The following is a 25,684-nucleotide window of genomic DNA, read 5'->3' on the forward strand; positions in this document are numbered from 1 at the left end:
TTAGTTTCTGTAAATTCGGATAATACAATTAGATTCTGTAAATTTGGATTATACAATTAGATTCTGTAAATTCGGATAATACACTTAGTTTCTGTAAATTCGGATAATACAATTAGATTCTGTAAATTTTGTTTGAAGGCTCATCCTTTTTGAATTTACTGTAACCTTCTTTCTGCATTATTATTAAAAATTTACCAAAAATGTGATTCTAAATATATGTCTACCCCACCTATGCAACTATCTATCTATCTTGTATCTATCTATCCATTTTCTTGAGATTTGTTCAGTCGGCTTTCGCCCATTCAGGCAGTTAGAGAGAGTGGCCTGTGTAATGTCAGACTATGCCTGAATTATAGTGCAAGTTGAACTAGGCCCTGCAAATATTTAAATCTACAAGTTTTAATCTGAAAAATCTACAAACTTTGATCTAAAAAAACCTGGAAAATTTTTTGATGATCCAGTTTTAGAACCAGGTATATAAAATTTTAGGTGTGTTTTTGCCCTGTTATTTATGTCACCCTGTATTAGGGTTGGCTATATATAGACATAACGTGTCAGGTGTATAGACAAGCCTAAATATTGCCTTTTAACAATGTCGACAAGAAATTTGAAGAAAATTCTCAATAAACGATAACAATGTTTTAAAGTGAAATTTTCCATTTTCTTGGTGAATTTCTATAAAACTTGTTTTATTTCTTTGCAAAAAAATATTGCATTGATGTGCAAACAAAACTACTAAAAAATTTACATTGTTTTGTTGAATTTATTCTTTGTCTCTTTCCTCAAGAAAGAACAGTGAAGCTAGGGGGTTTCATGGAGTGAAAAAATCTTGAAATTACATACAATATAAGAAAATTATATTTCTCAAAATTTTCTGTTTCCAAAAAAATCTAAAGGGGTTGTAGACAGTGCAGGAGCTTATGTGGGGAGGTCTATGTAAAACCACCAATTTAAACAGAAAAATTTGCAAAGATTTTCGTTTTTTTGAGGAATCTATGTAAATCTTTAAAATTCCTGTGTATAATCAGCAAATTAGTTTTTGCCGTAAATTTAAATCAAAACTTGTAGTTTTAGAAAATCAAAAATAAGAAAAACTAGAAAAAATGAATATTTCATTTTTAAGTAACTCTGGTTAAAGGAATAATTGTTAAATATGTTTAGTTCAGGGAATATTTTAAGAAATACAGAAACTTAAAGTGTTTGTAAACGTAATTTCAAATAGAGCTATTCTTTAGTTTTAAAGTGGCATGTTCCAATAAACGCTTTATCTTATTTATTATGAATTAGTATAGCCAGAGTCCGGATTTAATGAATTTGAGCCGCGTCTCAAATCCGCCAAAAACCGGATTCAATTGAGCGCCGGCTTAAAACTTGAAACATTTAATACAATTTTTAAGTGGAACCAACCATATTTGAGCCGTCAAACAGTTCCTTTTATATGAATTATAATTATAATATCCAAGAAAATTATTTAAAAAGATATAAAGGTGTTTTCTCCACGCGGCGGCGCGGCGCTGTTGATATTTAATACTTTTGAGAAGTCTTCATAAGATTACATGCAGAGTGTCACAAAAAATGGTGAACATGGAGTTTTTACAACTTAATTAATTTCAATGCCAAGGTTCCAAAAGAATTAGATTCTTGTTCAAAATGTATTCCTCATTGAATCTTTGCCACCACTTTCAATTTTCTAATCCCTATATCAGTGCAACTCAATGACTTAAGCCTTCGATGTTTCAAACTTAGATTATTTGAGCTACCAGAATTCAGAGTTTGAAATATTTAAGGTCTACGCCATTTGGTTGCAGAGATATTGGGAATTAGAAAATCAGAGTTTTTGGCAACAACTCAATTCCTTTGTTTAAAGAAATTATTTTTGACTTTTAATATTATGTTTATAGACGCAAGGTTTTATTCAGATCATTGATTGCATTAAATTAAAACAACCATAATAATGGCTCTCTTTTATTAAAAAAAAATATTTATAAAATATAAACTATATACAAATGTGGCGAAAGATAATTGATGACTATAGGTTGTAATAACTGAATGATTTGTTAAATTGTGAAATTAAATTGTTTTTTTTTACGGTCTATGTCGTATGTTGCAATTTTCTCAATTTGTATGGACGCTAAGCTATTCGGTATGAGACGTCTTTATCAATTTTCTCCTTTTAGACGCAACAGAAAGAAGTAAGATTAGTAGCGATCAAAAGCGCGTTTTTATGGCATTAAGCCTATACCCCCTTTCATTTTTCGCGAACACTCCCTTTAAAATAGCTTTTTAAATTTAGAAAATCGACGATATCTTCCACATTATGATTCGTTAAAGATTTAAAGGGTACTGTTGTGAATAAATTGAAAATTAACTTAAAATTACGGCTACAGTCCCTTTAACAAACAGTTAAATTACGGCTACAGTCCCTTTAACAAACAGTTAAATTACGGCTACAGTCCCTTTAACAAACAGTTAAATTACGGCTACAGTCCCTTTAACAAACAGTTAAATTACGGCTACAGTCCCTTTAACAAACAGTTAAATTACGGCTACAGTCCCTTTAACAAACAGTTAAATTACGGCTACAGTCCCTTTAACAAACAGTTAAATTACGGCTACAGTCCCTTTAACAAACAGTTAAATTACGGCTACAGTCCCTTTAACAAACAGTTAAATTACGGCTACAGTCCCTTTAACAAACAGTTAAATTACGGCTACAGTCCCTTTAACAAACAGTTAAATTACGGCTACAGTCCCTTTAACAAACAGTTAAATTACGGCTACAGTCCCTTTAACAAACAGTTAAATTACGGCTACAGTCCCTTTAACAAACAGTTAAATTACGGCTACAGTCCCTTTAACAAACAGTTAAATTACGGCTACAGTCCCTTTAACAAACAGTTAAATTACGGCTACAGTCCCTTTAACAAACAGTTAAATTACGGCTACAGTCCCTTTAACAAACAGTTAAATTACGGCTACAGTCCCTTTAACAAACAGTTAAATTACGGCTACAGTCCCTTTAACNGCAATTCGGTTTATAACACATTGTCCTATAATTTTCAAAAAGAGAATTTAGTAGTCTATTTTTAAATATACTTAGAGAGTTGCTTCTTTTTAAGTCAAGAGGCAGGTTATTCCACATCTTAAGAAGAGAGCTTGATGGTAAATACTGTAATGAGCAAATTTTGAGAATGTCAAGTTGATAGATCTTTCAAAGTTTCCAAGCTTTTTAAAAATGTTTCAAAAGATGCAGGAAGAAGTTCATGTTTATATTTATACATAAATATAGCTTGGTTAAAGTCTACCAGATCATTAATCTTTAGAATCTTATACTTAAGGAAAAGAGGATCACTATGAGACGTGGCTTTTGAGTTATCAATTAATCTTATTGCCCATTTCTGTAAAATGTGAATTTTTTTCATTTCTGAACATTTGTTTCTTCCCCAGGCTGAAATTCCATATTCTATAAATGATCGAAATAAAAGTTGTAAATGGTTAGTTTAATATTGCTAGGAAGAATATTTTTTACACTTGACAAAGCAAAAACTGCACTGGATGCTTTGTTTTTAGCCGACTTAAGATGATGGTTCCAGTTAAGATTTTCGTCTAAATGAACACCTACAAACTTAAAAGATTCATTTTTGCATCCAGTTCCTACTCTTTCTATATGTTTATTATCTATTTGAAGTTTAAGAGAGGTGATACTTACATCTTCTTTTTTTTATTTTTGAAGACCAATCTTCTATTTTAGAGAGCTCAAAATTTGCCAAATCATAAAAGTTAAAATAATAATATCAAATTTTTAAAAGATTAAAAAGCTAAGTACTTAAAGTGTTATTGGTGTTTTTCTATTTCAATATTTCTACATTTTCAAATCTACAGATTAAGATATTTTCTGCTCAAATATGTTAATGCAAAGAATAAGAAATCTTTAAGAAAATTTCAATCGCGTTTTGGTTTGATTTACGGGGAAAACAGAAACAATCGCTAATAAGGTTAAACTAATGGCTGAAGCTTAGTAGTTTTTAAAAATCGGCCCAGTCTCACTTGTTAGTGAACATAATTGCTAAAGGTGTGAGCCTAAAGTTTTCAGCATCCCATCTGGCCCAATCTTGTTGTTTTCAGCATCCCGTCTGGCCCAATCTTGTTGTTTTCAGCATCCCGTCTGGCCCAATCTTGTTTCTGTTTATGCATAAATTCTAGTTAATGAATTTCTGGAAGGCCTGGAACTATAGAACAACGATAAATTATCCTCACACCCTTTTTCAACAAAATAATAGAAAACAAAACTAGTTTACAGGAACCATTCAGAGTATTTTTTTTTAAGTGATCGAGGAAAAATCTAATGAGACGAATAGAATATTTTAAAAAAATTTCAAATGAAATTATTAAATTTTAATCTGAGGAAATTTTTTTATTTCTCCGACAAGTTTGAAGGTTCAAAAAGGCAAAAATAAAATTTTGAATTCCATGTTTTCGATGTTTTACAACGGAAAGTTTTACTTTGATGGCTTTGATTACAAAAAAAAGAAAATCGGTTGGAAACTGAAATTTAGGCTTTTACATCAAATATTCAATTATCATTAAAAATCCTGCTTAAAATTGGCTTCATTCATGAATTATATTTATCATTAGATCAATAATTGTTCGCAGATATATATAGGCTTTTACATCAAATATCCAATTATCATTAAAAATCCTGCTTAAAATTGGCTTCATTCATGAATTATATTTATCATTAGATCAATAATTGTTCGCAGATATATAGTTTTTTCGTTAAAAAATTTAGTTTATAATTGAGGCTATGGCACCAGCTACTGTTTTTTATATAAAACCAGTAAATAAAAATAAACTTTATTCCAGTTTCTAGATTAAAGCAAATCTATTTATTTTAAAAAATGTTTGTTTACTTTATAAAACTAGTTTCTATAAAGTATAAACATTAATGCATCAGCATATGTTGACTGGAGGAAAAATGCAATCTTTAATAAAAATTAAACTTTTTCATTTTTCCGTCCCCCTCCTTCCCCTTTCCCCCCTTTTTCCCTATAATCCTTGCTTCTTAGTCTTTCTTTCCTAGTGCTTTCCCTTTCCCTTTCTTCCCTTCTTTTCCCTGTCGACCTTCCCATGGCTCAATAGCTCTCTATCCTTTTCCTTTCCGCAGTTTTTTTTTTATTTTTCCTTCACCCTTTCTCCTTTTTAGCTATTGAGCAGCCCAAACTAAGCTAACAAACCCCCAGCCTNCTGAACAATGATTTGGCTGGTGTCCAAAATCCAGCCCTATAACTCGGCTGGATTCCATCATTAACAAATCTTATTTTTTATTTCACCATGAAAGGATCAATGAGTTTTTGTGCCGATGTTGGATCATATAATCTATGTTTGAAATATCTAAAGGGTACACCATTAAATTGCAAGAACGTATATATATATATATTTGTGGGTTAGAAAATGTGGGTAATGGCAAAGACTCAATTCCTGTCATTTCAAAAGCGCCACAAACGCAATTTTTAATGACCCTCCGGCCTCTCTGCATAGATTATATCAAGTCTGATTTACAACAATACCCTTTGAATCTCTCTCTTCTTTAATGCAGCAGGAGAAAAAAAAGAAAATTACCAGAATTTAACACTTTCTAAGAGAAAAAAATAATGTCTTCTTTTTATTCCGGGTACAGTTGTGAATAGAGCCTATATAGTATAAAGTGCATTGTGCATTCTATAAATGGTCTAAAGAATTTCTCACGGTGTGTGATTTTGTGAAGGTGTATACTGATTGATTATTTGTTCCGATATTTGGGGAAAAGACATTCATTAAAAAATGTCATCTACGTATAATTCTGATTTTTAAAAATGGTTTTCTTGAATTGAAAATTGATCAGAAGTAAACTATAACTTCACTCTTGTGTGCATTTAAATCAAAACGATTCAGAATAACATTTTTTATCTACTTCGTCGTAGATTTGTTTTTAAAGGGACTATATGCGAAATTTCATGTAGGTCTGAGTCTTCATGCAACTTGAAAACTGTAGGTATGAAAGCTCTGTCTGATCAAGTATGTATCAGATATTGGTGTTTTTAATTTTGACAGTGAATTGATCGATTTTCTGTAGGAAAACGTATACGGTAATTATCAGAAATACACATTTTTTTCAATGACAATATTATCCTCATTATTGGTGAGATGATGGTTTCAAGGGTACCGTTGTAAATCGGACATTGTCATTTTTAGATAGGGGGTCACTTAAATTACGCTTATACAGTACCTTTATAATTCATTTATTTCAGTTTCAGTTCGCTTTTGTTTTTGCTTTTGTTTAGGAAACTTTATTATTTAAAAAAAAATTAAATTACAATTTCTTTAAGGTTTCTGAAAAGGTGTGCACTTACAAAAGAAGAAAAACCTGATTGCGTAACAAGAAAATGAGCTGATTGCATAATCAGGAAATCAGCTGAATGCGTAACGAGAAAAACGAGAAAATTTTGAACGAACTTGAATTTGCATTTATTGAGACAGGTAGAATTTTGATACGGAGTAATTCGAATTAATTCACGTCATCTAGATCGGAACAAAATGCATATAAAAATTTTTTTTTTAAATGTTACCCCCTTTTGTTCGTTTTCAGTTTTTTTCTTTAATTTTGTATTTTATAGCTTTCTAGAAATTAATGTAAAAAAATTCATTTAATCTTATATGTTATAAAATGCATAAAATAAGGTTTTTAACTGACCTACATCAACTCCGAATTCTAGAATACATATTTTCGATTTTTCTAACTCAATAGTTTCCTTTCTCTATATTTTTGCAACCTAATGTTATAAACCTTTGATATTTCAAATTGAGATTATTTTATCAAACATTATTCATATTTTGAAAGACCTGCGACTCAAACTCAACTCAAAATAAACAGCAATCATGATCATTGATCAATCAATCAATCTAATTATCGTGCATATGAAAATTGGTTATTTTATATTTTGAAAATTTGAAAAAGCAAACAAACAAAAAGTATTTTTATGGTCAATTTTTTAAAATTATTTGATTAGGCTATTTCAACGCTAAGTTTATAAAAATAACAACTTTAAGTTGTAAAACGACACATTTTATCTCTCCATCACTTTGTTTATTTTAATAACCTTTGTTAAGAAGGATCCATGATAACCAAATGTAAAATTTCTTTCATTTTTCAGAATGGGAGGCGCACTGTATGGATTGGTTAGGCTTACTTTTAACACACTGTACCCTGGATATAAATCTTTCAAGGTAGGAACCCCAGAGACCAAAACTTAAGACAGGATATCGTCAATAAACCCAGTACTGGAAACTGGGTTTCACTAGGGGGGCTTATTATAATTAACTTACTCATTCTTGAAACCACGTTTCCGGTGCTGGGTTTCATGACGATACCCTGTCTTAAGTTTTGGTCTCTAAGTAACAAAGGACCGTTCAACAATATTGTTAACGGTCCTTCCATAAACTCAAGCATACTCTTTATAAAAAAGTAAGAAAATTTACTGGAAACTGGGTTTCACTAGGGGGGCTTATTATAATTAACTTACTCATCCTTGAAACCACGTTTCCGGTGCTGGGTTTCATGACGATACCCTGTCTTAAGTTTTGGTCTCTAAGTAACAAAGGACCGTTCAACAATATTGTTAACGGTCCTTCCATAAACTCAAGCATACTCTTTATAAAAAAGTAAGAAAATTTTCATCAATCCGGCCAGTTTTTTGGCAAACCATTGGTCTGTACCTTTCTTATTTTTGAATAAAGGTCACAGCGCACAGTTTATAATCTTTTCTTGTAACTCTCGTCTATTTGATAAAGAACTCAAGGCAAGTTTTAAACAACCAATAATACTGATAGCAATCTTATTAAAGGCGCAGTACACTTAGTTGCAGATTATCCTCAATTTGTAGATTGGAATGTGAGATTCACAGCGGTTTAAAAGTTTAAAAGTGTTTGCGCTGACCCATTTTTTTAAATAAAAAACAAAATTTCATAACGTTTTTTGAAAGTTTAATTAAACAATTTTTTCTGCATGTTGGTAATTTTTTAAGAAAAAAATCATATAAAAATCATAAATAGAAAACGAATCATGCGGTCAAGTACTGAAGAACGTGGCGTCCGTACAAATTCATAAGGTTGCAATATTCTCGCAACAGATAGAAATAAGATTAGTAGCAATAACCATTAAATATTTTTCGACGTAAGCCTTTACCCCATTTTTTGCGAACACTCCCTTTCAGAATTGATGATTTTTTTGTTTGTTTATATAGGCTGTTAAAAGTAAGAATGTACAAGACTATGTCCGTTGGATGATGTATTGGATCGTCTTTGCTTTCTTCACAGCTCTAGAAACCTTGCTCGATCCGTTCCTACTATTCTGGTAAGTTCACAACATAGATAAATAAGTATACTAATAGGACAGGAGGTGTAGTTGAAATCAAAGATTTAAAGATGAAAAGAAGGTGCATTTGAAATCAAGTATGCAGATACAACAGGAGGTGTAGTCGAAATCATAGATAAAAATAATACAGATAGAACTTGAGGTGCAGTTGAAATCATAATTAGTAAATAATAATACAGATAGAACGTGTAATTGAAATCATAGATAAATCACTATACAGAAAGAACAGAAGGTGTAGTTGAAATCAAAGATAAATGAGTATACTGATAGGACAGTAGGTGTAGTTGAAATCATAGATAAATAAATATGCAGAAAGAACAGAAGGTGCAGTTTAAATCATAGATAAAAATTTACTGATAGGAAAGGAAGTGTAATTGAAATCATAATTGGTAAATAATAATACAGATAGAGCATAAGGTGTAATTGAAATCATGGATAAATCACTATGCAGAAAGAACAAAAGGTGCAATTAGGGTTGTTATTCGTTTTAGAAACGATCGTTAAACGATTGTTTTTTGTTTCGTTTTTCAATCGTTTTCAAAACGATCGTTTCGTTTTCGGAAAATACGATCGTTTTTAAAAACGACCCACTCGCTTTGATTAAGGAGGGGGCATGTCCTTCCCTTAAGAAAGCTTGTTCCCCCTTTAGGGGGGGGGGGCAGTAGCTAATTTTCTCGAAAATTTGAAAAAAATATGCACCCATTGTAATTCTTTTTTAAAACCTACACTCTTTAAGCAAACTCAAATTCAACTATAACATTTTTCAATATAAGCTCAGATTCTTTTTATTTTCCACCTTTCTTTAAAAAATGACTCCAAATTTGAATTTTCCTTTTTTGTGCTGATGTAAATAGACGCAAATATGTTATGCATTAACATCTATGTTTTCATTAGAGTACACTTATGAAACAATTTATCAAAAGAGTTATTAAGATTGCTTTCAGAAAAAAAAGATTTAGGTAAAATTTGTCCAATCAGCCTTAAAGGGTCTGAACACGTAGTTTTAAACGACACTACTCTTTACAGCTTTAAATGACTTATTATTATATAAAACTGAAAATGGATTATTTTCTATTTTAGTTTCTCTATTTTACATGATTTGAGCATTAATGTTACATGAAGGAAATTTTTGGACGACCAGCAATATAAAAAACATTTTTTATACAATACATGGATAAGGTACCATTTAAAGTTACCATTGAGGACAGGACCTCTTTGGAGAATGTACTGTCACTTGAAAAAAAAAATAAAACAATCCCTTTAAATTAAGTAAACAAATTTTATTTTTTATTTTTCATGAAATGTATTGCCTGCACAAATAAACCTCTAATATCTGGAAAAGACAGTTATTGAGGAAAAAATTAAATTTTTCAAATTTTCTCTTTAAATTTCTTCTGTAAAGGTTTTGAAGATTTATAATTTTATTATTGCAAAGGGGAATGAGCCTGGGGGGGGGTAGGTCTACATACTATATCAGGTCAGGTCAAGTAAGAACAAATAAGGTCAGGTTAAGTCAAATTAGGCCAGGTCAGAACATGTTTGGTCGGATCAGGTCGGGTCAGGTCAGGTCAGGTCAGGTCAGATGAGCCGACCAAAATCCAACAATGATTCTTTTTAATTGTTTAGGTTCCCTTTCTACAGTGAGATAAAGATAGTTCTCCTCCTCTACCTTGTATCTCCTGTTACTAAAGGATCAGGAGTTATATACAGACGGTGAGAACACAACACTTTAACCTAAACCTTGTATCTCCTGTTTTAACCTAAACCTTGTATCTCCTGTTACATAGTAGAAAGTTTTTGTAAGATAAGCCCTAAACCTTAGAAAAAAATGTCTTGGTGATGTAGCTGATTCTTTAAAAAAAAACATTTGTAAATCACTTCGGCGATTAAAAATAGCGTTAACCGTTTTTTCAGGTTTCTTCATCCTCTTCTTTGTCAAAGAGAAGATTATATTGATGCTGTACTTCTCAAAGTCAAAGAGCAGGTTGTAGATTAAAGATATGACAGCTTATTTGATATTTTCAGATACTTTGCCATACACTTGCCTTATTTAATTTTCCCAGAGGTAATATTGACCATAAGTTGTACTTGCAATAGATAAAGGAAATTGAGCTTTTTACCACAAACTAAAATTTTCGAATTCCTATATATTTACAGCCTGATGGTGGAACCCTTCGATATTTGTATGCAAAGAAAAAGGAAATAGAAAATCAGAGTTTGTGGCAGTGACTCAATTCCTTTAATTATATCAAATAACATTCTGCTTATCGTGGGTGGTATCGATTCGTGAAAAAAAAATTTTGCTTTTAAGAGGTTTGAACAAATTTCGGTTTTGTGGCTTTAACTCGCTTCCTCTTGCATGGTCATGATTTATTCTCAATGGATATATGGCGATATTGATATCTATAAATTTAAACAAATATTTTTTTCTGAATAATTATATTAAAGAATTAAAGAAATCACCTTTGAAAACGGATTTGCGGAAGAATGATTGGAGAAAAATATGAAAAATAAGTTGATTGAATTTTAATGCAATATTTTTCTTATTTACTTTAAAATCATATTTTTAATCATTTAGTGAAGAAAAAATAAATTACTTTCGAGAAAAGAAGGATTAAAAAATTTAATAAAATAGACTTCAGATTTTACAGATTATTTGCGATAATATTAGAGATCCCTTTTCTGTTTTTGAAATAATGTGGAATAAAAACTTAGAATGTTTGCACATGTCATAGATAAAGATAGACTGCGCATAAGACGACATTTTTTTATCTTGAAAGATATAAATGTACAGAAATGTTTTAAAGATATTCCTATTGTATAGATAGATTAACTAGGTCGGTTGTGAACATTGGCTGTTCTTATATCATTGAGTACTTGTGGTGTACATGAGTTCTGTAAAAAGAAATTTAAGTTAGTTTAGTCCTTCTCATGTCCTGCTTCAGTTCTAGTCAATATGATATATTGCTCAGTGAAATAATTTGATATTCTCAAAATAAAATTCACTCCTGAGTGGTTTAATAATTATAAACACCAAACCACCCCGCTTATCATTGAAGTACACTTTGACCCCTAGAAGTATGAGTTCGCGGACTGTGCATTTATTGTTGATTTTGCGTACATAAGCTATCTATGTTTATTTATTTATCTATGGCACATGTCTTGCATGGAAAAAAAACACAATAATGCTGACCGCGGAGTTTCGATGATTGAAAACCTTGCACCCCCTGCAAGGTTTTTATGAGCTAGTAATTATTATGAGCTAGTTAGTCAAGAGTATAGACACTGATCTGAGATGAAGAAAAAAGCCAGCACCTCTTTAAGTTTCGAAAAAACAAGAAAAAAAATCCAAACTTGCTGGAAGGGACAGTCAACAGAAGAAGAAAAGGAATATAAGATGACAAGAAGAATTATGATAGAATATTTCTGTATGATCTGTACCCAATAATTTAAAAATTCATAATAATTGTTAGATTTAAAATTCAAACAGAAAATATGTAAAAAATAGTTTCTGACTTTAAACTCACAATCAATTCAACTTGACAAGGTTTTCAATCACAACTTCCTTTCTGAAGATCTGTTGGAAAAAGTTTTGAAGTTTTGGAGAACTTTTAAATTTGGGTGTATACTGTATATTTGCAAACAAACCAGTGTCTCCTCAAAAAAAAGAGTTACGAAATTGCATATTCAATAGTTACAGAAAGGTTGTTAAGTAAGGTTGCTTACTCTATATGTTCGGGAAAGGTCGTCTCCAAAGCAGTGGACAGTTAAAATCTGCAAATGACGTCACTGATTATGGGTCAGTGTAATTACTATAATTAGGGAGACGGTTTGAAGGTGTTCGGATCGATTTAATTTCACACCCGAAAACCGTCTCCATAAGCACACTACCTCATAAATTGTAATGTCATTTCCGGATTTTACTGTCCATTGCTTTGGCGGCAAAATATATCTCTTAGATTGGAGCGCATCGAGAGTAAGCAACCTTACTAAACACTTGGGTAACAGTAACAAAAAAGATGTAAACAATTCTGTATAAACTTGTCTTAGTCTCAAAATGAATCCCTGCCTGCAAAGTTCCGTGTAAATATTTTTTCTAAGTTTTCTTTTTTTAAAGATGCTCACATCTAAATTATTTTTTTTTAATATGCAGACAGTGCACAGTGTACACTCTTCCATGTAGCAGGGGAAAATATATTCTATTAAAACATTCACCACATTAAAACATGCGGATAAACAATTTAACTATAAAACTATGAATAACATTTCACAATTTAATTAAACCAACTCGGAATTTCAAGTAAATTAAAAAATATATGCAAGCAGAAAGATTTGTCTTAAATCTGGAATACTCGATAACAAAATTCGATTGATACGGCGTCCCATAGTAGTTCTTTTTAAAAAAGCTTTTTGTTCAAATGCTAGCTATAGCTGGCGAAACAGCTGAACCACAAATGGGCTATAGCTGGCGAAACAGTTGGACCACAAGTGGGCTATAGCTCGCGAAACAGCTGAACCAAAAACGGGCTATAGCTGGCGAAACAGCTGAACCACAAGTGGGCTACAGCTGGCGAAATAGCTGAACCAAAACTGGGCTATAGCTGACGAAACAGCTGAACCAAAAATAGGCTATAGCTGGCGAAACAGCTGGACCACAAATGGGATATAGCTGGCGAAACAGTTGAACCAAAAATGGGCTAAAGCTTGCGAAACAGCTAAACCAAAAATGGACTATAGCTTGCGAAACAGCTGCACCAAAAAATGGGCTATAGCTTACGAAATAGTTAAACCAAAAATGGGCTATAGCTTGCGAAACAGCTAAACCAAAAATGGGCTATAGCTGGCGAAACAGCTGAACCAAAAATGAGCTATAGCTGGCGAAACAGCAGAACCAAAAATGGGCTATAAATATATATATACATAAATTGTTGGGGATATTCACGAGTACCCGTACGTAGGGTTACATAGACTAAAAAATTGGATTCAGCTAGTTGTTTATATTTTCTTCTAATCTGTAATAAATAAAATGGAAAATGGAAAAAAATAATAAATGATAAATGAAAATTCTGAAAATCGTATTTTTAAGGGTTACAATACACTGTCCTCGTACACTACCAGAGGACTAACATGGCTGGCTTCAACCATCCTCACAACAGCTATACAGGGAGGGGGTACTGTACTCAACAAAATCAAGTACAACATTTTAGAAGTCCCATTTCTGTTTAATTAGCTACACTGCTCAGTAAGACCCATAAAACTACAAGATGTCCCAAGAAACATGACAGCTGGTGAGTTTAAAATGTCTTCTTCCATAATTTGTTAAGTTGTTAAATATCAAAGATAATAATAAAACATATTTCATGGCATTCATATTTTAGTAAAATTGATTTCAAAGAAAAAAATATTTGAGTAAAAAGATTTTTAAAACTAAATAAACTGCAAAAAGTCTTTATCATATAATACAGTATATGGAAGAAGACATTCAAAACTATTCACCAACTGTCACGTTTCGTGGGACAAAGAGAACGACGATATTTAACAATTTTATTATAATTAGATGCTGTTTGAAAACAAACGTTAAATGATTTAGATTTGTGTACACTTGCACCATTGCTGGACTATTTGAAAGCATAACTTTAGGCTAACAGTCGTCTTCTCCTACTGAACAGTAAATGGGTCTTACTGTATATTTTTTAGAGTAGTATAGAAGTGCGTCTTTCTGTATTGTTTGTTTGATAATTACTTTGGAATTTATTATATTTGAAAAATATATAACATCGTTTTTCTGGCTCGAAAAGTTTCAAGTTCTTACAATTTCAATATCTAGAAAGCATGCTTACAGTCCCTTTAAGTAAAGGTAAGTGTACATGTTTTGTTGGTGCAAAGTCTTAAAACAAAGTTTAAAATATCAAAAAAATGACCTCCGACCAGATCACGTAGAATATATACTCATTTAATAGGGTGTGTCACAATTTTGAAAGATTTTCTTTAAATGTTAAACTTAAAATAGTATTTATTTGTTTAGAAGATCCTACAGTTTGCTCGAGATCACTGATCTTGCAGAACTTGCTTTCAGGAATATTTTTTATTTAAATTCATATTAATATATATATATATTTTCATATCTGTATTTGTCGGTTTGTTTCGACACGATTACCGGCGATGAAACAACTAAACAGACCCAGGCCCTATTGCCGGTTAAAGTTATCAAATATAAGATATGTCTCCCAGCTGTCAATTTTTTTAAAATCGGATTTCGCAAATTTTTCAGAGTCAGAATTTGCGCATTTTCAAAACCAATATATTTTTTTCAGTAAACAGACAAGCATAGTATATATACAGTGATAACTAGAAAACTTTGGAATAGGAAGTCGACTTTTAAACTCAAGTTATGACTTTTGATAGCGCATTGAGCATGAGACACAGCAATTGTGCAAGGTAAACAGACCCAGTTTACTTAATTAGTAATTTAATAACTTGCAAGTATAGCTATACGCCATAAACAACATCAAATGCTATGATGTCGTCTTCCTATTTTACAGTTTTCTGGTTATGACTGCTTAAATGATAATATATAATTCCTGTAAGGTTTTCATAAAAGTAACCCCGTAAATCAATTATTCAAAAGTAAACATATGACTAAAAAAAATTTTCTGTTTAAGATGTCTTTGAAATAGAAGTTTCATACTTTCTGCTTAATATTAAACCTTTTATACTGCTAAGAACCATTTCTACTGAATTCAAAGTCTTGAACGGAAGAAATTCGAAAAAAAAACAATTTTCGAGAAAGTTTATTTTTTGTACAGGGTGTCCCATGAAACATGACAGTTGGTGAATAGTTTTGAATGTCTTCTTCCATATATACTGTATTAGATATTATAGACTTTTTGCAGTGCAGTTTATTTGTTTTAAAAAAAATTTTACACAAATATATTTTACTTTGAAATCAAGTTTACTATAATATGGCTGCCATGAAAAATTTGATATTGTTCTCATATTCCTATTCCAGAATTTATTGGAATCATTTCAAAACTTGAGTCTAAATAAAGGTCGTCTTCCTATTACACAGTTCTATGGTTCTTACTGTATTAAGTTAAAAATATTGTCAGGGATGATCATAGATTTCAAGATGTAACAGAAGAAATGAATTCAGGTTAAAAATTTAATAAATTTATAATTCGTAAATTTTACAATTTTATAAAATTTTGTCAATTTTTTTCAGGAATTGTTTACAACGCAACAGTAAGCGTAACAACTAGTTTGAAAGGTTGCTTTGATGTTGAAAAAATTCTTGTTTGTCTGTCTTTTAATGGCTTTTTACACAAATATATGCATATTATACCCCTTGTGATAAATTAAAAATATTTGAAGAAAAAAAATATAAAATTATCATATTTTAGAAATGAGAAACAGGCCGCCATCAAGAAGACGACAATTCCAACGACGAGATCAATTTCAAAATAGTAATTTGTAAGTATAAGCATAATATTAGTTTACTAGCCTTAGAGGGCGCTTCGCGCCCATCTTCTAAATTAATTGTGAACATGTTCTCTTTGTGTAGATCGTGAAACAAAACAAAAATAATTCGCGGATTTTCACAAAAAATTTCGTGGATTTTCAAAATTTTCAAAAATTTAATGAAGATCGAATTTTGATGGAGACAAATATTTGAAATTTTGATCATTCATAAACCTTCCCTGGGGTCCCTAGATGTCCCACAGAAAATTTTGGCCCGATCGGTTTAGCCGTTTTGACGTTTATTGGATACAAACAGACAGACAGACAAACAAACAGACAAGCCAAATTTATATATAGATTACAGTGGAATAGGAAGATAATTAAAGGGACTGTAAAGGAAAAATGAAAGGGGGTATATAGGATGAAACCTGAGAATCTTAGGCGTTGAACGATACATATAAGACATCTATCTGATGTTCAGCTGTCATGACTAATTGATATAAAACTGTGTCAAAATTATACAAAAATTCATATATATACAATTTTGTATAAAAGATCATATTCAGCAAATACGCAACCAATCTAAAAACGATTACGATTTGCTACATAATTTTTCATTTTGAATTTTGCATTTTTAATAACTGCTAAAATTGATAATATTATTACATATAGTCCATATACTCTGTATTACGTCACCAGAACTTCAACCAATGGCAGTGCAGTATACTGGTTACGTGATTTCCGTGATGAAGTGGGTCTGTGTACGCTACACAACTAATTAAAATCATAAATTTGAGTTTAAAAGTCATCTTCACATTTTATTGGCCCCACTCCCATCTCTAATAACAGATAGTCAAATTTTTGTTGAGTCAGATTTTTTAGTTGAAAAATGTCGCATAGGATTTTGTCATTTGTAATTTTTAAACGAAACACATTTTTTTCGATATTTAGAACACATTTTTGGGAAACTCTAGTTAAAATTACAAATTTTTACCGACAAAGAAATGAATGAAAGAAAGAAAGAGAAACAATACAACAACAATTGTTCAACTGTTCACTGCAGTTACCATTGTATAATCTAAATCTTATAAAGCAGTAATCTCTGTTTCTTTGTATATCCGATCATAACTCATAAACCCCCTGACCGATTTGCCTCAAATTTTGATTGGGTAGTTTTAAGTTAGGTGGGTTTTATAGAGAAATTTTAGATTTCAGGCAAAGCCGGGTTCCCAAGCTGGTAAAATAATAAAGTAATAAAACTAGATATAAGTAAAATTAAATATTTTCTTGCAAATAAACTGCAGTAAGCCGAAAAAAAGTGAAAATAAAGAAAATATGATTAAACTAGCTTGGGAATCCAGCTCAGTCTGGAAACTAAGTTTTCCTGGTCGACCTACTCAATTTGGAACTTTTTAACCAAGCGTAGAACATTCAAAATTTGAGGGGAATTGGTCAAGTGGTTCCTAAATCCTAGGTTATGATCGGACACCCCCAAAAAAAGATTAAATTTTATAAACCAAGGTCAATACAATATATCAATACAAAATGAATGAAATGGTGATATAATACAGAGGCTGACATATTCTAAAATACAGTATCCACGGACCACGGTGCTAAAATGCTACAAAATAATAAGTGGTCTGTGTATATACTATATGATCTATTGTAGTATCCGACACTGTATTGATATACATGCAAACTACTGTATAAATAAACATAAGATCGACCATGAAATATGAAAAATTAAAAAGAAAGACAAAAATAAAGAATAAAAATATTATATTTTGTCCCAGAAGATTAGATAGAATTGGGTCCACTGAGTCTCTAAGCTCTGGTTACTGTTCAGGTAAAGAAATAAAAATTGGAAAAAAGTTTTATTTTTTTAAAACTTTTTTTCAAAATATAATTTTTTTATTTTCAGACAGTTTTCTGCCCGTTCAAGCTGAAACTATGGACACACAGGAATATTTTCTTTATCAAAAGTTAAACTTTTTCCGAATTCTTCATTTTATCTTTTTAAAGCTTATTTTAAATCCTTCTTTATGACTATGGTTTAGAAGGTTTCCGCTAAAAGCTCAGTGTTTTTACACTTCAAATAACCCTGAAAGCCCTAAAACTGCTATGGGGGGAGGGGGGTGCATTCAATCTATATATAAATTTGGCTTTTCTGTCTGTTTGTCTGTTTGGGTGTCTGTTTGTTTGTCTCCAATTAACTTCAAAACGGCTGAACTGATCGGGCCCAAATTTTTTGTAAGACATCACGTGACCACAGGGAAGATTTACGAATGATAAAAATTTTAAAAAATGTGTTATAAAAGTTTTTAATTTTGTAAAAAAAAATTAAATTCTTGAAAATCCGCGAATTTTTTTTTTTTAAATCCGCGAACTTTTTTCTTCTTTGTTTTAAAATGTAAACAAAAAGAGCATGTTCACAATTTAAATAGAACTAAAAACCTAGTTCAAATAAAAGTCAAAACGGCTGACCAGATCGGGCCAGATTTTTGTGACTTTCATGACCGGAGCACAGAAACAACGGGCCGTCAAAATTTTAAAATTTTATCTGTAAAAACCTATTGATATTTACCATTTGTTAAACGCTACAGTTTAAGCAGAAAAATTCGCAAATAAATTGTAATTGACAATTACCAATAAATATGTAAAAGTTCATTTTGTCAATAGAAAAGGGGGGGGGTGTCATTGATGAAAAAGCGCTTAATCTGAAAATTACGATGAAAAATATCTCTTTAAATTTAATGAAAAATATGTTGTATAGGATTATGAGCTCTGGGAAAGACAGCAGGTGATTTCTTGGATTTATTTTTTATTTTTGCATTTTAATCAAGTACTTGGAAGGAGACCGATTAAACTCGATAATTTAAAAACATGTTTTTATCAATTTCATGAATTTAATTTTTCTTTTAAGCAGAATTACTGGTTGTTTAATTTAATTTCTCAGGTATATGATTCTTAACGAAATAACAACCGTCCTTTTTGACAGTTGATATTTGAAAAATAAACAGCCAACTCTCTGTGTGTAATATTGTAAAATATTTTGTGTTACATGTTTTACAAAAAATTAAAATCATCTTAACTCTTTAAAGGGACTGGAAATGAAAAATAAAAGGGGGTATAGGATGAAACCTGAAAAAATCATGCGATAAATTTAAGACATCTATCTGATGTTCCTGTCTCGAGAAATTGATATAAAACTGTGTCAAAATTATACGAAAATTCATATTTATACAATTTTGTATAAAAGTAGTAGGTTTAAACAGATAATATTCAGCAAATATGCAACCAATCTAAACACGATTATATCCCACAGGAGTCTGAGAACATCAGGTGTACTCCTCTTATAATTTTTTAATTTTTATTTTGCAATTTTTAATAGATATTCTTGATATTATTACATATAGTGCATCTACTCCGTATTACATCACCAGAACTTCAGCCAATGCATGGCAGTGCAGTATCATTGTCACATGATACAGCCGGAAATCACGTGACCAGTTTCTCGAGACAGGAATATCAGATAGATGTCTTATATGTATCGTTCAACCCCTGAGATTTTCAGGTTTCATCCTTTACAACTTACATTTTTCCTTTACAGTCCCTTTAAAATAAAAGAGTCTCCTCACATTTTTTAAAATATGAGGATTAAATTTTGAATTTACCCAATTTATTTAACAAATACAAGATAAGACTTATTTTCTAAAGGATATTCTAGCAAATTGTTAAAATACAAAACATTTTGAAAATTTGGAAATTGAAAAAGGAATTGAGTTTTTGCCACAAACTCTGATTTTCAAATCCTAATATTTTTACAACCCAATGTCGTAGATCTTAGATATTTCAAAATATAAATTCTGTAAGATTAAAGAATCTAAGTTTGAAATATGATGTTAAGGCATTAGGATTAGAAATAAAAATATTTAATGTTTAAATAATTGTTTTATTGTTTTAGACCCGTTTCACCCCTCGAAACACTCGAAGAGGACTCCCATCAAGAAAAGTAAATTATAATATGTTTATGTTTTCTTGTAAATTATATTGCAAAGTATAAAAAATGAAGGAATTCAATAAAAAAATATGAATCTCTATTAAAAATAGAATTAATGAGAAAATAACTCATACTGAGTAATACTAATAGATATCATAATGTTTTTTGGACAAATAATGAATCCCCTTATCAGAAAATTTGTAATAAAATTATCCACATTAATTACTCATTATTTTCACATTATTTTCACATTAAATACACATTATTTTCAAATTAATCACACATTATTTTCACATTATTTTCACATTAATCACACATTATTTTCACATTATTTTCACATTAATCACACATTATTTTCACATTATTTTCACATTATTTTCACATTATTTTCACATTAATTACACATTATTTTCACATTATTTTCACATTATTTTCACATTATTTTCACATAATTTTACATTATTTTCACATTATTTTCACATTATTTTCACATTATTTTCACATTATTTGCACATTATTTTCACATTAAATACACATTGTTTTCACATTATTTTCACATTAATTACACATTATTTTCACATTATTTTCACATTAAATACACATTATTTTCACATAATTATACATTATTTTCACATTATTTTCACATTATTTTCACATTATTTTCACATTATTTTCACATTAAATACACATTATTTTCACATAATTTTACATTATTTTCACATTACTTTCACATTATTTTCACTAAAAGGGGATACATTTTTTGGTCTATCTGTCGGCTCTGTCGCGTTTTGCCGTCTGTAGTTGTTAAGGGTGTGAGTGTGACCGTGTGACATGTTTCTAAAGTCATTTTATAGAAGCAAAATTTCATTTATACTTGTAATTTTTTTTAACATATTTTATCAAAAAAATAACATTTTAGGCAGCGATTTTGATATAGTGAAAATATATCTAATACACATGCTTTAGAAATTTTAGCAAAATTGATTGTTGCTTCTGTAAAATGATCTAACAAAATTGTCTTAATCAATGTGTGTACAAAACAACTTATTTGTATTACTGAAGAGGGTTAAAAAACTTTAAATATGTATTCTGAAAAATATATGATTTTTAGGATGTGCTGTCAGATGAGGAGGACTATCCTTATGAATCTATACATATAACAACACCCTTTGGTCGGGTTAACAGGTACAGGGTGACCCACTAAATATGACAGTAGAAAGACGACTTTAGAGTCGTTTTTTAACTTTGAAATTATTTTTGACCTTCAGTTGTCAACCTCCTTTAGCATTTATTATTCTAGAACCATTAACCACAAAACTCTCCTAGTCCTGGCATTTCCAAGATATGGTCTGCTTATTTGTGCTGTTTACATTAACGGAGATATTAAGAATTTCGTTCAGATTTCAATTTTATTAAATAAAACCAAAATTGTGAAAACCTGAACGAAATTCTTGATATCTCCGGTAAACTAGAAGTCCAAGACTAGGGTTATTTTGTGATTGTAAACTCTAGAATTTTAATTCTTAAATAAGGTTTACAAATAAATGTTGCAAATTATTTCAAATTTCAAAGAAGACCTTTAATCTTCTTGCTAAGTTGTCATGTTTCGTGGAACATCCTGTAGTACTTGGGAAAATGTCGTCTTTGAGTGATTATGTTCCGAAACGTTTTAAAAATGTGCAATAATGTTGTTTGTCATTTTTAATGTTAAAGGTATTTAAATCAGCTGATTCCGGTTTTCTTTTATCAGCAGAAATTCGCTGATCTCTTTTATAGAGAAAACGTAATTGAAAATATTAGTTTTTAAAACTAAAATAATCTAGTTCAGACTTGATCAAACAAGGATGTAAAAGTACGGATGTAAATCTGGCTTTACAATCTTTGCATCGAGGTTCACTTGATACTTATATAATCCTGTCTTAATGGGGCTGTTCGCGAAAAATGAAAGGGGGTGAAGTTATAGGCTTACGGCGAAAAATAAACGCTTTTTTAGATTCAAATTCAAAAACTTGCAACATGCAACTCAGATCATAAATAAATCAATTTAGTTCAAAACAAATCATTCAGATATTATATTAACAAACAATTGTCATCGATAATTTTTTTAACGCATTCACGTACTTTTAGTTAATATTTAATAATATTCTTTTATTTTTCATGATCTGATTCTGATAGTTACTTTTGATAACATTTATTTCTGTTTTTTTTCTGTTTCAAGGATTTTTAATAATGAAGACGAATTTTTATATTTTACAGGAATGTTCGAAAATCCAGCGCCAGCGAAATATTTTTAAAAATAAATAAATAAATAAAAAATATTATGAAATATAACTATTGAATGCGTCGAAAAATAATCAATGACTTTTGTTTGTAAAATCTAAATGATTTGTTCGGAATTAAATTGATTTTTTTACGATCCGAGTTGAATGTTGCAACTTTCCAAATTTTTATGGACGCTGCTTTCTTCGGTATGAATATTTTTTAACAATTTTCTCCTTATAGACGCAACAGATAAAAGTAAAATTAGAAATTATCAAAAGCGCTTATTTTTCACCGTAAGCCTAAAGAACGTTTTTATTTTTTGTGAACCCTCCCAAGGATCGTTTTTAGAAATACCGATCCTGGCTTGCAGTCTCCTGATGTTTGCAGTTCCTACTATCCTTCAGACAAAGAATCTGACGAAGACGATCTCCCGGCAAGAATAGTTAATAATCAGCAAACCGTGACATCAGTTGACCGCCATCTTGAATTGTCTCGTAGATATTCTAGAAATGGCGGAAAAGAGGAACGAGTTTTGAAAGAAACAGCTGATTCATCAAAGACAAAAGACAGGATTACAGTTGAAGAGCTTCAAAAGCTGGCTCGGTAATTAAATCATTTTATAAAGATCTACTCCAACTGTTAACGAAATTCGCCACTTTAAAGGAACTTAATCATATTCACAAATTCTTAAATACCATCAAAACTCAAAAGGCTGTTAATTACTGTTAATAAAGAATTAAACTCCAGCTCAGTGTTTGATCCATGTTGAAATATTCCTTTGTGTTGGGAAATAAATGTATTGGATTAGAAACTCGAAAAAGTAAATTGAACAACTGGAATAAATGTATTTTCATTTAGAAGATTAAATTGTGAGCTAGTGACTAATCCAACGGGTCAGGAAGAAACTAGTCTCCCGAGACCTACACCTCCCAAACGATTTATAAAGTCAGGTAGAAGCAAAAGTATTTTTAAAATCTAAATCCACAACCTGGTAATTAAGAGACAACTTGTATTTCGTCTTTGAAATATGTATTTCTATGAAATATATATCACAAAAATTCAGGAAACATTTTTAAAAAGCATTTTGAAAAGCCAAGGAGTAGGAGTCTTTGAAGTTTACTAAGTTAATCGTATTAATATAATAACTGCTCTATTCACGAAAAAATGCCTTGCAGACCAAAGACGATCTGACAGTCCTTACTTAGTTCCTGCATGTTTATTGACAAATGTGGAATTTGACGAAAAATTGCAGTCAAAAATAAGAATTTCGTGCACTTGCTTGTATTAACATTTGCATGACAATGCTCACCTTACAACAAAAAGAGAACTAGAACGCAGTAGAATTCGCGTTGTCTTCTTTTTTATTTTAATTAAAGATTTTTAAACATCTGAATTTTTTTTTTTACTTTTAGAAATGAAACAGCTGAAGCAATTTCACATTTTAAAATTCTCCGCGTCATTTCTGAAATAAAAGAAAGAACAGAGATAACATTTAATCCACTATATTCTGGTTCTCACTGTATATCAATTAATTTTCAAGTCTATAATTTTAATCTTAATTTTCAGATTTAAACTTTGAAGAAAAAGATAGCGAGGATAAAGGTTTGGATAATTGTATTGACCCCAGTGTGGATTTACATAACCTCACTTCAGTTTCATCCTATTCTCTTCCAATCCAATCTTCTACTAACATCGGTACTGAGGGTTGTAATGAAAAGCAGATCCGACCTTCAGAAGAAATTAGTGATTCGGAATATTTTGAACCTGAAAATGAACCAAGCACTGATGAAAGGCCAGAATTTAAATCTGATCCTGACGATGGATTAATTTTTGAACATGATTTACAGCTAAGTGATTTTGAATATAAATCTAATGAGGAAATTAAGGATACAAGAACCTATTCTCAACCTGATCCAGAATCTTGGGGAAATTCCAACCCGTTTATTGACGATTCATCCCAAACAAACACTGATAACCTTTTTAAATATCAGAAAACAGATTTAATAACAAAGATAGAATTTTCTGATTCTAAAATTGCAGATTTAACAACAATAGAAGATAGTTTGATAAATGAAGAACTAAAAACAGATTTCAGCGAAGTTAAAGAAGATAGTTTGATAAATAAAGAACTAAGAACAGATTTCAGCGAAGTTTCTAAAGAATCATTAGTAACTGACATAGAGACGGACAAATCTGAACTTAGAAAGAACAACACTGAAGAAGATTTTGAGGTTGAAGAAGAAAAATCTGAATTAAAACAAAGAAAAAAATCTCGAGCCCCACCTCCACCCACCGGACTCAATCTTTCTATAGATCAAGCTGCCAGTAATGTTGACACCGGACATGAATTATCTAAAGAACCAGCAAAGGTTGATTCCTATTCTCCAATCGTATCAAACATATCTGAAGACAGGTCTACTGAAGATGGTCATATTTTCTATCGAAGCCCAGGGTTTGATGAAAGCCTATTACTTTCCTCTCCGTCTAGTTATCCCTCGGTAACGCCTGAAATTCGTTTGCAACGAAGCCTTTCTCCACTTTTACAGCAATCATCACAGCTTATTAAAGAGAAACCAGTACCCTTCCAACATCCAACCAAGGTTCTAAATCACAGCCAAGGAATTTCAAGACTTAGAACTTATTCCAATGAAGACGACTTCATTGATTCTACAGAGGGTGGAAATACAACTGAAAACCTTGAGCCTTCTTCACTGTCAAAGTGTCCTCATTGCACTATTCACAGCTGGCTTCCACATTCACCAAGCTGTCCTAAGCTTAAGAAGAAATAAAAAGGTAAAGTGCATTTGTGTGTTCCTGCTTTATTTTGCATGCTTGCTTACGCATTACGCATTAATCATTTTATTCATTGATATATCAGTGGTCGTCGAATATGTATGTTTATTAGGTATGTAAGGAACTACACTATAAAGAATACTAAATTCAAAAGTGCGCAAGTACTCTCTGGAGCAATTTGTAAACAAACGGAGTGCTCCTTCATTCAGTATTAGAATATGGCCTGAAACTATGTGTAAAGCCAGTTCACGGGCAGCCGTAGTTCATTTAAATTTCCGTGCCGGGTCAATTTTTCCGGTCCCAGTTTGTACTGTATCGCCTGGACTTTGGGTGAATAACGCAGACACTCAATAGGACTAGCCGGTGCAACAAGGTTGACGCGGTCAGACTTTAGGTTGAATTTACTTTTACTAAAGGGTCAGGGATTGCAACAGTAAATATCTAAGAAATCCTTATAAATTCTTTAGTTGATTTTCATTATTCTATATTCCTGTCTTTTAAGTATATAATTTCACTATTTTAAGCCTCAGATCTTTATTAAATACATGATTTTTTGTTTTGATCTCCTCCCACTGTAGTTCTATTCTAGTTTTGTAGAAAAAAAACCAAGCTCAGGATTTTTTTATTTAGACTGTTACTGAACTGTGATGTGAAAGCAGAAAAACCTCGGAAAAATCAGAAGCAGCTTCAATTATTTATCGCTAATAAATTGTAGGATTACATATTGTTTGTAAAAATATATACTTGTTTGATCTCAATTA

The 25,684-nt window shown here is 31.0% G+C and overlaps 1 protein-coding gene across 3 annotated transcripts; it reads left to right on the plus strand.

The window, feature by feature from the left end:
* The first annotated feature begins 293 nt into the window (after positions 1–293).
* Positions 294–25,684, plus strand: LOC111709245 (uncharacterized). Of its 3 annotated transcripts, none has more exons than XM_023482873.1 (20): positions 294–473; positions 6,366–6,516; positions 7,191–7,263; positions 8,280–8,389; positions 10,037–10,123; positions 10,325–10,394; positions 13,497–13,603; positions 14,436–14,486; positions 15,520–15,563; positions 15,633–15,677; positions 15,811–15,880; positions 17,662–17,714; positions 17,790–17,830; positions 18,642–18,668; positions 19,833–19,880; positions 20,980–21,053; positions 22,479–22,733; positions 22,989–23,080; positions 23,697–24,923; positions 25,554–25,684. In XM_023482873.1, exons 3-19 carry the CDS (start codon positions 7,192–7,194, stop codon positions 24,917–24,919), a joined length of 2,469 nt encoding a protein of 822 aa, XP_023338641.1. In that variant the 5' UTR covers positions 294–473; positions 6,366–6,516; position 7,191; the 3' UTR covers positions 24,920–24,923; positions 25,554–25,684. The 3 variants fall into 3 exon arrangements, with proteins under 3 accessions (XP_023338641.1, XP_023338643.1, XP_023338642.1); XM_023482875.1 differs by having other exon boundaries at positions 23,697–23,732; XM_023482874.1 differs by lacking the exon at positions 15,633–15,677.

Source organism: Eurytemora carolleeae, unplaced genomic scaffold (assembly GCF_000591075.1).
Source record: "Eurytemora carolleeae unplaced genomic scaffold, Eaff_2.0 scaffold255, whole genome shotgun sequence".
NCBI classification, from domain to species: domain Eukaryota; kingdom Metazoa; phylum Arthropoda; class Copepoda; order Calanoida; family Temoridae; genus Eurytemora; species Eurytemora carolleeae.